We start from the raw sequence: 16472 nt of genomic DNA, 5'->3' as shown, positions 1-16472 counted from the left end.
TTTTTGTACGACAAAATCAAACAAAAGCCTTAATTCTAATTATACACAGCTGTGTATAACAAAATTGGTGGTGCTACTCCACAAAGTGCGTCATTCCCAGTAAAAAAAAAACATTAGTGATTTAAAAGTCACGTCCGGGCAAGGCAATTCTAAGATATTGCATTGTTATTGCACACCCCAAAGTTATTGCACAGAAGGGATTGTGTGTCGTACTAAAGCAAGTTCAGAGCCCTGATGGCTTTGGGGGGGAAAAAAACTGTTCCTAAGTCTATTTGTCCGCGTTTTGTGAGACTTGTATCGTCTGCCAAAGGGCAGCAGCTGGAACAGGTGACCAAGGTGTTAGGAGTCCCTTGCAATCTTTCCGGTTCTGCCGCGGTAGCGACGGCTGGGAATGTCATCCGGTGAGGGCAGAGAGCAGCCGATTATCTTCTGGGCTGTTTATCACTCTGCATGCATTTTCTCTGCCGTGCTTCCAGTGTACCACACTGTAATGCAGGATGCTAAAATGCTCTCCACACTGGCGCTATACCAGTAGCTTATTGTCCAATTTGTTCCTGCTGAGTACCCTCAGGAAATGATTTTGCTTCTGGGCCTTCTTCACCACTGCCGTGGTGTTGGTAGCATCTTAAATGCGGGTAAATAGGCTTGTCCAAGTGAGATTAGTGGCCTTGTTCTCTGAAGTCCAGGATTTGTTCCATGGTTTTGGAGATGTTTAGGGCAAGTTGTTTAGAAGGCACCACTCTCTGATTCTGCAGACTCCACAACAAACAAATAAACAATCATATCTATTTACAGTAATGATAAATAAATTATTAATAAACAAGTAATACATAAACAAGTAGTCAACAAAATTAATTAGTATAAGTAGTCAACATAGATATGTAATCATATGGATAAGTGGTACAAAGTGACGAAAGTGGCTTGTAATAAGTCTAATAAGTGCAGATTGCGAGTTGAGTATGGTGACAGCTCTTGGGAAGAAACTGTCCTTCAGTCTTTTTGGCTATTATGACCCTCTATTTCCTGTCAGATGGCATAAATGTAATTTATTATGTTTTTAATGGGCCCTGATGATTTTAAGAGAGAATACAAATAAGAGAAACTTGAAATGAAGCAAAGAGCCACAATACAATAATCCCTTGCTTGTCACGGTTAATGGGGACCGGGACCCCCACAATAAGTGCATTTCCGCGAAGTAGGCGGGCGCCATCAAAAACGCTTATAGAAACGTATACCACATGCACAAAAACACCACCAGGCTAATATGCTGTTCATTCAGGTGTTTTATTCCACATTAGAATGCAGGTGTTATGTTGGTGCATACAAAAAAATCACTGCAAATGTAATAAATTTAAACTTTTATTCAGAAAACTCAGAAATTCAAAAACATCATAGCAGAAATTCAAAAACATCATAGCAGTCCAGATGGATCTCCCGCAGTTCTTTGGAGCGTAAGAAACATTGTTATGGGGAGTTGGGAACGCTGTTCTTTTTGGTGTGTGAGGATGCGCCTGTAAACAGCCATGACCCCATCGATGCGATTGCTGAACTCGACTGCCCTCACCATGTTATCGTCCATTTCTTTGGCCTTTCTTTGGAGGTCTTTGGCAGTATTAAAGAGGTCCTGCAAATTATGTAAAGTAAGGCCACCTTTGTCAGCTTCGTCAACCTCGTCGTCGGCAGCAAGCTCCTCTTCCTCCTCACTCGCCGACTTGGTCATCTCCTGTAGGTCCTCCTCTGTCAGTGGGTCTGAGTGACAGTCAATGAGATTACAAATCTCATCAGCCGTCATGTCTGAGAAGCCTTCGGTCTGCACCAACCGAGCCAGCCTGACAGCATTATCAATGGCTGAGTGCTGAATTTTGTTGGGAGTGAAGCCCTCATAGTCCTCAGTGATTTTCTGTGGCCACAATTTCCTCCAGCTGGAGATGAATGTCTGTTCTTTCATGCCCTGTAGGATATTCTGAATGTTGGTTAGACACGTGGCTATGTTGTAGTCCTTCCAGTAGGACTTCATGCTGAAGGTCTCGTCGGGCTCTTCAATGGAGGAGATGAGACCCTCCATTGTCGCCTTGGTGTAGAGGGCTTTGAAGGCCCTGATAACCCCCTGATCCATGGGCTGGATGAGGGAAGTGGTGTTGGGGGGAAAGGAACTCCACCTGCACAGTCCATGAGTAGAACCACTTTGAAGGGCAGTCTCTATTCGGCCAGGTAAAGTTTTACCTGCGGAACGAAGGAGTTGAAGAACCAGTCATGTGTGAGGGCCTTGGTGATCCATGCTTTTTTGTTGGACGTCCAGTAGACTGGCAGCAAGGCCCTGTTCTTGTTCATCAACGCGCGAGGATTCAGTGACCTGTAGATCAGGCCGGGCCTCAGCATGAATCCTGCTGCATTGCCCACATGAGCAGAGTCACTCGATCCTTGTGGGCTTTGAAACCTGTCTTCTGGAGTTCATCCTTGAAGAGAAAGGTTCGGGACGGCATCCTCTTCCAGTAGAGTCCAGTTTCATCCATGATGAAACTTGCTCCGGGACATAGCCATTTTCTTCTATCATTCCCGGAAACACATCCTCAACATGGCGCCTCGCTGCTGCTCCGTCTGCAGAGGCTGCATCTCCATGCAGCGACACATTCCTTAGTCCGACTCGCCGCTTAAACCTCTCAAGCCAGCCCTTGCTGGCAGTGAAAACCGTACGTGGTCGTGGGTTAGTCTGGCTTGAGGCACCGGGCAGAGGGTCACTTTCGTCGACGTCTTCTTCCTCGTCCAGAACGCTGACGTCGTCGTCACCACTCGCATGCACCATGGCGTCGAACAAAGATTTAGCCTTACTACGGATTAAGTTTCCGTCCAGGCTGACTAGCTTCGCCCTACAATCACGGATCCAAATAACCAGTGCATTTTCCATTCGCACCATGACTTTATTCTGGGTGTTCACAACCCTTTTGGCATCTTTGGTGAAAGATGTTGCAGCAGTTTTGCGGATGTTCTCCTTTTTTATGTACCGCACCGTGGATTCATTCAGGCTGCAATGTCGAGCTACGCTAGCGTAGCTACTTCCTGCTCTCAACTTGTCCAATAAACTCACTTTTTCGGTAATGGTCAACATCTTTCGCTTTTTCTTCGGCTCACTAGAAGCACCAAGGGATGGAGAGCGTTTGGGAGGCATCACGAAGGGCTTCACAAAACTTTTGCGCTTAACTTGGCGAGAAGCGTACTGTACAGCAGGAGATAAGCGTGGACTGAGAATGGGCATCGGGAGAAGCTTGGGCTTCTGTGCTGAATGGGCCAATGGGGAGTCGAGTACATTCAGTGAGCAATCAGCTTGCGCGCTTATGCCCGTGATTCGGCCGTGATCCCCCATGATGCTTTGCGCATACGTGCATTTTTTGCGTTTTAAAATTTATAAAATGATGAAATTACTAATTCTTATTGAATATTTTGTTTCCACACCTTGTAAGACGATGTAAGTTATAATTTTAATTTAATATCTTTAAATTCTTTTTTTTTTTTCCTGAAAAAAATCTGCGAAGCTCTGAGTCCGCGATAGCTGAAGCGCAAAGTCGCGAGGGATTACTGTATACCATATGTACTTGCATGTAAGCCGCTTTTGTTTGGCAAAAAAATATGACTGAAGTGCGACAGTACGGCTTACATGCATAAAAGCATGTGATGCACTGGCCCCGTGACATAATGACGCAAGACAATATATGGTAATTTAATTCCAAATATAGAAAAGATAAACAGATAAAATGCGAAACATAAACCAGTCCATGGTTCATAGCAAGTGAAGGAACCATAAAAATCAGCTTCGACAACCAAAAAAGACAGTTGAGTTTCCGTGGATGCAAGGCGAACAGCTTGAGAGCGATGGATGTCTGGCGGGCAGCATACATTCACCATTGTCCTGTAGATCTTTCCTCTCATTGTTGCTCACACTGTACTATCGCATGACATGATACTAACATCTAGCTGTTCCTGCCTCCCTGCGGTTCTTCTCTTCCTTTTTACATTTCCTATTTGTTTGCACTGTTGACCCGAAATACTTGAAGACCTCTACCTTATTCACATCGACTCCTTTTCACTTCACTGTGTCCCTTGGGATCTTTTCATTCACTCGTATTCTGTTTTACTTTTGCTCAACTTCATTTCGAAGGCAGATCTCCACATCTCTAAGCTCTCCTCTAACTGCTCCATGATCTAATCACAGCTGTCAATACCATCTGCAAACTTCATATTCCAAAGAGCTTCCTTTCTCACTACATCTGTCAGTCTATAGATCCCTGTGGTAAAGGAAAAAGGGTCCCAAAGCTGAATGCTGGTGCAATCCCACCTCTTCACCAAACTCTTCTGTCACTCCTTTGTCACACTTGTACTGAACAACGCAGATGTTGCCTCTCTGGTGCTCTTCCTCGTCATAATGCAATACTGCTGCTCACATATATTTGCTTCTGTCCTTACTCTAACTTAAAGCCAGCTGTTTTTTTAATTCACCTTTTGATCACCAAGATTCCATGCATGTTCATTTAATAGACAATGAGAGAAAGTCTTCTCCATCTGATTAGTCACTGGTTTATTAAGTTTCTGGCCCTTCCCAGACATATGGGAACAATTAAGTCTGCAGTCGGCCATCGTGAAGTCTGCTACTGGTCTCTGATAAGCTCCAATCGTTGGCTCCTTGTAAATCATACCATGTTGCCCTTGTTACACATTTAATTTCTAAACCGCTAATCCTCACAAGGGCGGTGAGGGTGCTGGAGCCTTTCCCAGTTGACTTTTGGCCTGAAGCCGGGGACATCCTGAATTGGTGGCCAGGCGATTGCAGAGCATGAAGAGATGGACAACCGTTCACACTCAACCTAGGGACAATTTAGAGTACCCAACAATCCTACAATGCATGTTTTTGGAAGGTGGGAGGAAACTGGAGTACCTGGAAAAAACCCATGCAGTCCCACTGAGAATTTGAAAAGTCCACACAAGTGGACTGACTTGGATTCGAACCCAAGTTCGTAGAACTGTGAGGCTGATGCGCTAACCACCACCTGGCCATCCCTTTATACTGATTTATTAAATATTTTCTTTAAGCTTCAACCACCTTCTCCAACAACTTAAATAGGTTCAATTATGGCGTAGGAACCTTGTGAAATTTATACTAGTTGTGGGTGGTGCTGTGGAATTAATCTGGGGAACTTCACTTTTAAGTGGAGTACCTTGGTTCTGTGATTTCAGGATGTCGGGATACCATGGAGGTGTGTCGGTGTCTTTGGCATAGGGTCAATCGGCTTGGGATACACTGGTGGGCAATGTTCCCTCTAATTTTTCCTGTAAAACATGCTGTAAAACACGAAAAACATAAGAATGGATAGAGTTACTGCCACTGACTGCCACGTAAACAGCGCCATCATGGAGAAAGGGGTAAAAAAAAAAGTTTGGATTTTATTTACTGCGTGCCATATGATTTCTGCTGCGCAGAGAAGACGAGAGTTGTGCGCAATTTTGCACGCGCGCAGCTTAGAGGGAACATTGCTGGTGGGGTACCTGTGGAAATTAGTATGCGACTACACGCATAACAACTTTCACTCAAACCAGTCGGTTTCTTCTGGATCACCGTGAAATTATATGTATATATTTCCTTCATAGTAGTTCTTCTACTCATACCACTTTACTTTTCTCTGTGACAGGAATATGGCACCATCTCATTTTCCAGCTGTGGGCAGCCACTGACAGTACAGTCACTGTAATGAGGGTGGCAACAGCTTTTATTTTGGCTTCTGTGTGGGGGTGCAAAGTCTATGGGAGGTCAAGGTTAGGTGAGGGGTGCTCGTGGCAGGTGATCAGACGTCAGATGAGTTTTTCACAGAGAAAGGTTTTGGAATCGTCCGACTTCCAGTCTACTCAGAGTTACCAATGTCTCAAACTACCTTGACCTGGGGTTGGTGAATCCACGTGTATGCAAGAAGTATGGCAGCACGGCTTTGATGTAAAGAGAGTACATTTCACACTCGTCTTGTTTGTCCTCTAAGTGCCCCACGTTTTATCCTGTCTCTTTTCCTAAATACACTTCTGCACTTCCTTGTACAACAACCAGGTCTCTCTATCTCCCTTCCTTCCTGAGTACTCGCCTACCTTTCTCACTGATTAACTCAGGGGTTGGCAACCCCAAATGTTGAAAGAACCATACCGGATAAAAAAAAATTGTGTGCTGCAAAAAAAAAAATCCTTATAGTGAAGGCAACACGGTGTATTTGTGTATGTATATGTATACACTTGTTTGGCCCTCTGTGAAAAAGTAATTGTCACCTGAACATGATAACGGGTTGTGCCACCTTTGGCATCAATAACTAAAATCCAGCATTTACAACAATTTCTCTTAATAATAGTCTTTCACAATGCTTTGTCGAAATTCTTCTGTGCAGAATTGTTTCAATTCTGCAATATTAGAGAGTTTGCAAGCATAAACAGCCCCCTTCACAGCATTTCGATATGATTTAAATCCGGACTTTGACTTGGCTTCTTCAAATCCTTTTTTTTTTTTTTTTGCCATTCAGAGGTGGACCTGATGGTGTGTTTTGGATCATTGTCACGCTGCATCCTCCATGAGCGCTGGAGTTTGAGCGCACTCTTGACCCTTCAAAATCTCTTGGTAGACATCAAAATTAATTCTTCCATCAATTATCGCAAGTCGTCCTGAGGTAGCACAGCAGGCCCAGACCATCACACTGCCACCACCATGCATCACTATTGTCAGCAAGATTTTTCTGGGCAAACACAAGACGAGCCTTTATATTATTTTTGGACAGCAATGGTTTTCACCTTGGAACGCTGTCATGGATTCCCACTTTAGGCACTGTTTTTCTTATAGTTGAGTCTAACCATTGATCTTAAATGAGGTCAAGGAGACTTGCAGTTATTTCAATGTTTTTCTGAGTTCTTTTATCTTTGGATCGTGGCCTTATGCTCTGATCTTGTAGTCTTCTTCACTTTGACACATTCTATTTAAGTGTTTGTTTGATTCAACACGTGGTGGTAATCAGACGTGTGGTTATGGCCTGTGAAATTGAACTCAGCTTTCCTACAATTGTGATTAGTCACCGTTATTTTGTGATTTAACAAAGGGGGCAATTACTTTTTCACAGAGGGCCAGACAAGTTTGTAATTGTTCGGCCTTGGTAAATAATATGCTCATTTAGGAACTATTTTCCTTGGGTTGTCTCTGTGTCATACAAACATTGATTTGATGGCCTGATACAAATGACTGGATCAATTGGCTGGGAGCAGGAAGTCTGGGCTTCCCTGCTGAAGCTGCTGCCCCCGCGACCCGACTTCGGATAAGTGGAAGAAGATGAGATGAGAGATGGGATGAGATGGTCTGAAACCTGTGTGTGATGGATATCCAAAAAAAACAGAAATCTGGCGGGGGGCAAATACTTTTTGATGACACTGTATATAAATGAGGTTGTTTTGTTCTGTCAAGAATTCTAGAATATAGAATTCCTCAAGAAATAAAATAAGACTTCAATTCCACTCCGAACCCCTTTTCTGAGAGGTGCATTCCTAACAATTGGAATTACCGTATTCTCACACCTATAGGACGTCTAAAATGTTCTCTAAAATGGTCGATGCGCCCAATCGGTCGGTGCGTTTTATAGGTGTGAAAATACTGTATTTACAGACTTCATTTGTTAAATTAGTAACAAGAAGAAAAACTATGATATGGATTCTTACATTTCAAAGTCTACTTTTTTGGATTTTAATTTGATTGAAGGACTTCCAAACATTTTAATGAAATGTACACATTCAAAACAATCATTACATTTCAGTTAGGGTTATAGGAATCATAGCAACATTGTTAATTTTGTTGCTGAAACACTTTGAACAATTTAATTAAAACTTTATTACAAAACTAAAAGATGATGTTGATTAAAACTTTGTATTCCGATCGCAACTAACTGTGTTCTAGATCCAGATTTTCATACTTCTTATTTTAACTAGGGGTATTTCATGATCTCAAATTAATTTTGTTCAAACATTTCTTTTTCATATTTGTTTCTTTTGCTGAGTTACAGCAGATTATTCTGACTATGACAGAGATGTCACCACTTTCGAGTATGTCTTGTCTAAACCAAATATTTGCAACACTGAAACTACGGCAACTTGAATACTGGTATATATGATATAGATGGCCATATCACTCCTAATTATTATGTGTTTTTGTTTGCCAGTTTACTCCAGCTGGTGTTGTCAGGTCCAGTGATGTACTACAGCAATATCCATACACCACCTCTGGCCTTTAGCCCGCACACATCCCATTCACCCATTGCCTCGCACCCCATCCGCCAAATACCCCCTCCACATACACCGGTCGGATCCCATCCTCAGTATTCGATTCAGCCCTTCATGACAGGAGTACCATTCCCCTTTCAACACAACAACTGAAGGAAATGTGTTTTTGTCTGTGCATTTGAGTCAATTATTGTACAGTGTTATTGAAATTATTGAAATATTAATGAGCATAAAGACTTCTGACAGTAACTAGCTAATGTTTTTCTCTAATAAATATATTTGTACTTACCTTGACTGAGTTTTTTTATTGTGCTTTATGCTGACCAATGCTCTCTGGTGTTTTTGTTTTTGCTGCATAATAGGTTCAATAAGTATTCCCAAATTCACCTTTCAATAAAGTAGGCATCTGAAATCAAATCCTTTCATTCTTGCAAGAAGAGATTCGATCCACATGCGCCTCCGGTCAGATGATTCTCAAGACCACGATGTCTCTTTTGCTAATATATTGACAAGATTTAAACAACATGCATCACTGACTGAAGTCTAAAATGTATTTAGAGTCTCATAACAATTTGTCTCAGTTCTCAAAACTATTGTAGATCTGTCGAATCTTCCCAAGAGAATTATGATGTGGACCTGCTTGAGAAGCCACATTTCCCAAAACAAATCCACAGTTTCCAAGAGCTTGTTTTTAACCATCTTCAGAAGCCGATGCTTCCCAAAACAAATTTACCAGTCTCTCGCTGTGAACCATAGTCTCAAGAAGTCCAGGTGTGAATGAGAAGTGACCTCCAAAGGTGTTTTGGTTAACTTTGGAGCGAGCATTTCTTTTGCAAAAGATGTATTAAAATGCCTTGTAATAATGTCACATTTATAATAATGATGAATCTAACATTCCTAATAAGCAAAGTGTTCATATATGTAATGTTCAATATCCAAAATAAGGCAAAGCATTCTTCATTGCAAGCACATATATATCCCATCATATATATATATATATATATATATATATATATATATATATATATATATATATATATATATATATATATATATATATATATATATATATATATATATATATATATATATATATATATATATATATATATATATATATATATATATATATATATATATATATATATATATATATATATATATATATATATATATATATATATATATATATATATATATATATATATATATATATATATATATATATATATATATATATATATATCTATATATATATATATATATCTATATATATATATCTATATATCTATATCTATATATATATATCTATATATATATATATATATATATATATATATATATATATATATATATATATATATATATATATATATATATATATATATATATATATATATATATATATATATATATATATATATATATATATCTATATATCTATATATCTATCTATATATCTATATATCTATATATCTATATATCTATATATCTATATATCTATATATCTATATATCTATATATATATATATATATATATATATATATATATATATATATATATATATATATATATATATATATATATATATATATATATATATATATATATATATATATATATATATATATATATATATATATATATATATATATATATATATATATATATATATATATATATATATATATATATATATATATATATATATATATATATATGATGGTTATATTTCAAGCTAATTTATAATGATACACCTAACACTGCATTTTATTCATCAGATATGGGGAATACCATTTTTATATATTTACCACTGTAAATGTATGTTTGTATGTATATATATCTATAGATATAGATATAGATATAGTGATAGAGATAGAGATAGAGACAGAGACAGAGACAGAGACAGAGACAGAGACAGAGACAGAGAGAGGAGAGAGAGAGAGAGAGAGAGAGAGAGAGAGAGAGAGAGAGAGAGAGAGAGAGAGAGAGAGAGAGAGAGAGAGAAGGAGAGGGAGAGGGAGAGAGAGAGAGAGAGAGAGAGAGAGAGAGAGAGAGAGAGAGAGAGAGAGAGAGAGAGAGAGAGAGAGAGAGAGAGAGGGAGGGAGAGAGAGAGAGACAGAGAGAGACAGAGAGAGAGAGAGAGAGAGAGAGAGAGAGAGAGAGAGAGAGAGAGAGAGAGAGAGAGAGAGAGAGAGAGAGTTAGAGAGTTAGAGAGTTAGAGAGTTAGAGAGTTAGAGAGTTAGAGAGTTAGAGAGTTAGAGAGAGAGAGAGAGAGAGAGAGAGAGAGAGAGAGAGAGAGATCGAGATCTACATTTCATTATACAATTTGAAAAGTAAAGAATTGCCTTTCTCTGATTGGTCAGCAATCCATTAAATTGTGCCAGTTGTCTATGAATTGTGGGGGTTTGGATTTTCCAGATATGCATTCTTCTGATGAAATAGGAGTGTCCTTGCATCCTTTTGCTTTTTCCTTTGGCGTTCTCCACCTCTTGTGTTCCTTTATCTCATCTGTTTAAGGTCTGCTCACGAAAAACAGAAACAACACTTTTTACTAGATATATTTCAATGTGTTCTTTTTTCAAATTTTAATACTGCGTTTTAAGTATAATTTACCTAAACTACATGTTTTCTTTTTTTTGTGTCGAAAATTAAGAAGTCGGCCATAGTGCATGTCCTATAATTGCTATATTGATTTCTGCTGCATTGTTTGAGGTCAGAGCTGACATACATTGACCGAATGAGAGGGTCTCTTTTACATACTTACTAGAGCACATTACATTTTGGAAATCTGTGTGACATGCACTGTGCTTTATGACAGGTGAGTGAGAGTCTTTTTCTTCAAAAATAACTTTTGCTATGCACACAAACCAATGTTTACAATTTTTCCTCCCCAGCATGCAATGTCTACTCAATGCAATACAAGTCAAAAGTAATGGCAATCATTCTTGTCAGAGACTTCCTTTTTTCATTTTTTGAAAAAAGTCACAACAATCAAACTCATTTGGGGATGTATGCATTGATATTCTTTTCATCCTAGTAACACAAACAAATTTGTCACTTCAATATAATTGTTATTATTATTTTTTTCACGTGAATATAGAACATTTGAAAATTAGACCGATCCTCTGGATTAACTAACCCAATTACATCTGAGATTGTTCAAAATTGTTTTTGCTTGCCTGTTGTCACTGAAATATTTTAAAGCAACTCTTGTCTAATAATGCATTTCAAATTCTGAATTGAAAGAACTCCAAATCAAAAGTGTATTTCAGACAAAACTCCTTAAAACCTATAAGCAGTTCGTTAAGATGTGATAGTGAGAACAGAAAATCCCATTAATTAATCTCAAATCAATGTTGGTGTGTAATAGTTAAATGTGGTATCCTACTTAATTTAACTGTCATCATTGTTTCTTGAACACATTTAATCATAGCCATAAATACCTAAAGACATTTTTTTGGATACTCCTACCCCCTATATTTTATATTAAATGATTTAGTATGAATAAATTGTTGGAAAACCTAAGTACAATGATTGTAAATGGGTCTTCTCAGAAGTGTATAGAATTATAAATCTCTCCATGTCTTGAATAATCCACATTGAAAAGAGTAACATTCAATAGTTTCTGACTAAGCTTAATTGTCATGAGAGAAAAGATGATTTAGGACAATGGAATGCTTATAAATATTGGTTTCAATATTTCTCAATAGCAATTGCGAAGTGCTCAAATAAAAAACGAACAAAAATAATAAATAATCAATAAATAAGTAGTCAACATAAGTACCGTAATTTCTCGCATATTAGCCACTTACGTGTATAAACCGTACCCTTAGAATTGCATTAAAATCATTGAATTTTCCAATTTATCTTGAAAAAGACGCCCCAATCCACAATTTTCACTTCCATATTCATGATTTTAATAGGGAATATAAATGTTACTTTGAAAAGTGAATCTAAAGACTTAGGGTTGACTGTATCTGTTAATGGCACCGCAACCATGGTATGTAGGCGGTCAAACTTTGCCAGACAGGATTCTTTCGGATTTCCCAGGAAGAATTTGTAGGTGTGGTCTGCGAGTTCTTTGTTCTGGTGTTGAAAGCTTCTTCAGGAGCTAGAATCCATGCTACAGGATCTGACAGGTTGAGGTCTTTGTCTTTACTCATGAGGTCAAATAGTGGCTGGGTGATTAGTGCGAAGTGAAGGATCCATCCTCGACAGTGGTTGGCTAACCTGAGCAAAGCCATGACTTGTTTCTTGGTCTTGGGACGGGGGCATCTTTGACGGCCTTCTTCCTGTTGTATGTTAGCCTTCGACCTTTTTGTGACAAGATCTCCCAGAAATGTGACTTCAATCTGGCAAACCTGAAGGTTGGATAACGAGGCCTTGTTGCCCGTCTTTTCCAGGTGTTGGAACACTGATGGACTGTTTTCGGTTTTCTTCTGCTGCTGGGGTTGCAATTAGGATGTCATCCACATAGATGAAGACTTTTTCGGACTCTGGATATGGATGGGAACTCATGCATCTCTGAATCGCTGTGGAGAATATTGTTGGGCTGTCGCAGAATCCTAGTGGCAATCTGGTGTAGATGAACTTTCTGCTGCCAAAGGTGAAGCCGAACGTATAAGTGGTACCATAAATAAGTGCAGATGTCTAAACGTGTCAGCCCATATCTTGTTTGTTCAAACGGTGCCCTGCAGATGTCTAAATGTGTCAGCCTATATCTTGTTTGCATAACTTCCTCTTTTTCACAAATATATACTCACCTCCTGTTCGTTCTCTGAGAGTTGCATGGGACCGTGTCCATACTGTTCGAGCTCTCCTCTTTTCGCATTCTGATAATAAATTGAATTTCCAAAATTGGTCACTCTTGCTGTTGTGCCTGCTCCTGAAGCCAGAACAGACAATTTGTATAGCATTGCATTTGTATGTGTGTATGTGCGCATTAATTCATCAGTGCAAGTTCGGAGGGATGTTGTCTCGTTACCAACGAAGGGTGCCGATGTGAAGCAAAGTGGCGGCAAGTGTGTGCACAATCAACAGATTTTATCAAGCCACTCTTACAGCTTGTTGTCAGTTTTTTTCCATTTTATTATACATTTGCCTGCGATGTAGTATAGGCCAAGATTTGCTTCTAAAGACCAATTTCCTCAGCTTTAGTGATGCGCACATTATTCTTATAATCATATTTGCTTGCAATGCTTTGTTCCTGAAAGCCTTGTTTAGTCTAAACCAAGGGTTGGCAAACCAGTCCTCAAGGGTGCAAGTGTGGGAGCAGGATTTTGTTTGCACCAATCCAGCAGTTTCTAATCAGACATAGGCTTTGTCATCATCATTGACTCGCCAAAAGCCTAATATTCATCATACCCAGCTGCGTATGATGAAATTAGTGGTGCTACTCCACAAAGTGTAATTTCCCGGCAAAAGGCCATAATAAGTAATATAAAAATACAATAATCACACCCTGTTGAGGTAAATACTAAAAAAATGCCTAATCTAAGATATAACTATCCACGGAGATCCCGGTGGTTCATTTGACACTCGTTGGAAATCCGCCGTGATGGATACATCGCATCTCCCCCAAGAGCAACCCAATCCCGGCGACCGCAGAAAAGGTTTGCCTCGCAGATGCCAGCAAAACAATGGATTACTTACCTCCTGACTGTCTCCTCACTTACCTTCAGTCAGCCAGCAGGAGGCAGATTACCGCCCAACGTCCTTCATGTTACCTGACCCCGAAGTTATTACACAAAAGTTGAATTGTGTGAGGGCAGCAGCTGGAACAGGTTGTGACCAGATAAGTATGGATCCCCGACATTGTCCCTGGCTCTGCTGAGGGAGCCTGGGCTATGCAATGTCTTCCAGTGAGGGCAGAGAGCAGCCGACAATCTTCTGGCTAGTGTTGATGTTATGATCACGTCGCGAGGTCGGCCGAGTATCCTGGGGCAACTGGAACGGCGAGGTCGGCCAAGTATCTTGGAGCAACTGGAACAGCGAGGTCGGCCTAGTATCCTGGGGCAACTCGAGCGGCGAGGTCGGGCCGAGTAACTTCGGGCACTTGGAAAGGCGTGGTCGGCCGAGTAACTTCGGGCACTTGGAAAGGCGTGGTTGGGCGAGGAGCTTGGCCGGACAAGGTCGGGCGAGGAGCTTGGACGGGCGAGGTTGGGCGGGGGGCTTGGACTGGCGAGGTCGGGCGAGGAGCTTGGACAGTGCTTCGCTCTACGGCGTGGCGCTCGGCGCCTCCTCCGGGAGGATTGCACAGCACCCCCACCATCACGTGGTGGCCCTGAATAGGTCGCCAGTCCGCTATGCAACTGCTGGTCGGGATATTCCGAGTAGGAATTGTCGGGGGAAAAGTAGGGGTGCTCCTCCTCCGGTGGAACGTCTCGGGGCCCGACTTGGTCGAAAAAGTCACTGTCTGAGTCAGAAACACGAGCGAAAAAATCAATTTCCTCACCGTCGTCCTCCTCTCCAGAATCTTCAGGCTCCTTCCATTGTGAACCAAATCCGCTGGTTCTAGGCATCAGATAACTTGGGCGATTTCTGGTGGTTGTACGCACCTGGGCCTCACGATTTAACTGTTTAGGCTTCCCATTGCGACGGGCAGAGCGTTCGGGGGAGGCATAGGAGTGAAATGCGGATCTTACTCTCCTACCAGCCGAGACTCCTCTCCAGCAATGATGTGCCTGAGGGCCCCACACCACGGTGTGTTGATTATAAAATCCCTAAACGATTCTGAGGGGTGTCTCATACACTCCAAGTAGTCGGGTGTCTTCGAAGTGGGATGGTTGGCGTCGACGAGCGCGCTGGCGCGAGCGTGGGTGGGGTCCCGCTGGGTCCATGTTGGTCGGATCGATCTGTTATGATCACGTCGCGTAGCGCGACGCGACCGGGGGAAAGTTTACCCAGATGCGGAGAAGCCGAAGGAAAGAGGAGGCCGTTCCGTTGCATTTGATCCTTGATTTAATTAACTGGAAAAAACGTAACATAAACAACTTGGGCTTGAAACAACTTCTATGACAGAACTGAAACATGATTTACCACGATGCAGCATGGCATGGCATCAAGCGACGTAAGCATGACAACGAGGAACAAATCAGTCGATCCGACGACGATCAACACAACCCATAATCCTTAAATAGCCAAGGAAAAGATAATCAGATAATTGCAACAGCTGATAATAATAATGACATCACACCAGGAGGGGCAACCGAGCCACTCCTGACAGTTGATCACTCTCTGCATGGCCTTTTTGTCTGCTGTCGTGCTTTCAGCGTACCACACTGTAATGCAGTTTGCTAGGATGCTCTCCACACTGGCTCTATAGAAGGTTACCAGAAACTTAGTGTCCAAGTTGTTCCTCCTGAGTACCCTTGCGAAATGGAGTCGTTTCTGGGCCTTCTTCACCACTAGCGTGGTGTTGGTAGACCAGGAGTGTTTGTCTGTGACGTAGACCGCCAGGAATTTGAAGGGCTGAACCCTGTCTATGCATACTCCATTTATGAGGAGTGGGGCCAGATCTGTCCTGCTTTTGCAAAAGTCCAAGATTAATTCTTTAGTTTTGTGGTGTTTAAAGTGAAATTTTTGACCAAACACCACAAAGACACTTTGTTGACCTCGTCTCTGTAAGCAGACTCTCCCCCCTGAGATGAGTCCGACCACAGTGGTGTCGTTGGCACATTTGTTGATGGAGTTAAACTGGTGGGTCAGTTTCTAGTTGTATGTGTACAGGGAGTATAGAAAAGGACTCAGTACACAGCCTTGAGGGGAGCCAGTGCCCAGTGTAATGAAGGAAGAGAGGTAGGGGCGAAGTCTAAGAGTTTGTGGACAATTGGTTAAGAAGTTCTTAATCCAGCAAGGGGAATGGAAGAGGATAGTCCATGGTGGGAGAATTTGTCAGCCAGAATCTCCGATATTTTAGTATTTAAGGCTGAGCTATAGTCAATTGAAAGCATCCCCACATTTTTCCATGATGTTGAACCAATTGAATTAAATGCTATTATTGTCAGTATACAAATATAATGAGATTTGAAGCTTTCACCACATGGTGCACAAATAACAGCAAATGTACGAATAGATCAATAAATAAGTAGTCCACGTGAGGTCAGTAGATTGAAGCGCACTTGTTCCGTCTGAAGTCCAGGATGAGTTTCAGGGTTGGTTTTGGAGACATTAAGTGCCAAGTCACACC

The 16472-nt window shown here is 40.8% G+C and overlaps 2 protein-coding genes across 4 annotated transcripts in view; both read left to right on the top strand.

The window, feature by feature from the left end:
* Nucleotides 1-8569, top strand: part of ints15 (integrator complex subunit 15) — a 33509-nt gene extending 24940 nt beyond the window's left edge. Inside the window, exon 7 of one of the 3 annotated variants that reach the window (XR_013327455.1) lies at nucleotides 8220-8367. Coding sequence is in view for 1 of the 3 variants with exons in the window: in XM_077724977.1 (XP_077581103.1) it covers nucleotides 8220-8433 (214 nt within the window). In the remaining 2 variants the exon portion in view is untranslated. The other 2 variants (XR_013327456.1, XM_077724977.1) reach the window with 2 other exon arrangements.
* A 2430-nt stretch (nucleotides 8570-10999) lies between these two features.
* Nucleotides 11000-16472, top strand: part of LOC144201655 (MAGUK p55 subfamily member 7-like) — a 51506-nt gene continuing 46033 nt past the window's right edge. Inside the window, exon 1 of the mRNA XM_077724403.1 lies at nucleotides 11000-11102. Within this exon, the coding sequence (XP_077580529.1) occupies nucleotides 11096-11102 (7 nt within the window). The 5' untranslated portion in view covers nucleotides 11000-11095. The remainder of the gene's footprint in view (nucleotides 11103-16472) is intronic.

The sequence above is a fragment of the Stigmatopora nigra genome, chromosome 9 (assembly GCF_051989575.1).
Source record: "Stigmatopora nigra isolate UIUO_SnigA chromosome 9, RoL_Snig_1.1, whole genome shotgun sequence".
Lineage (NCBI taxonomy): Eukaryota > Metazoa > Chordata > Actinopteri > Syngnathiformes > Syngnathidae > Stigmatopora > Stigmatopora nigra.
This window is presented reverse-complemented; position numbering and strand designations above follow the sequence as displayed.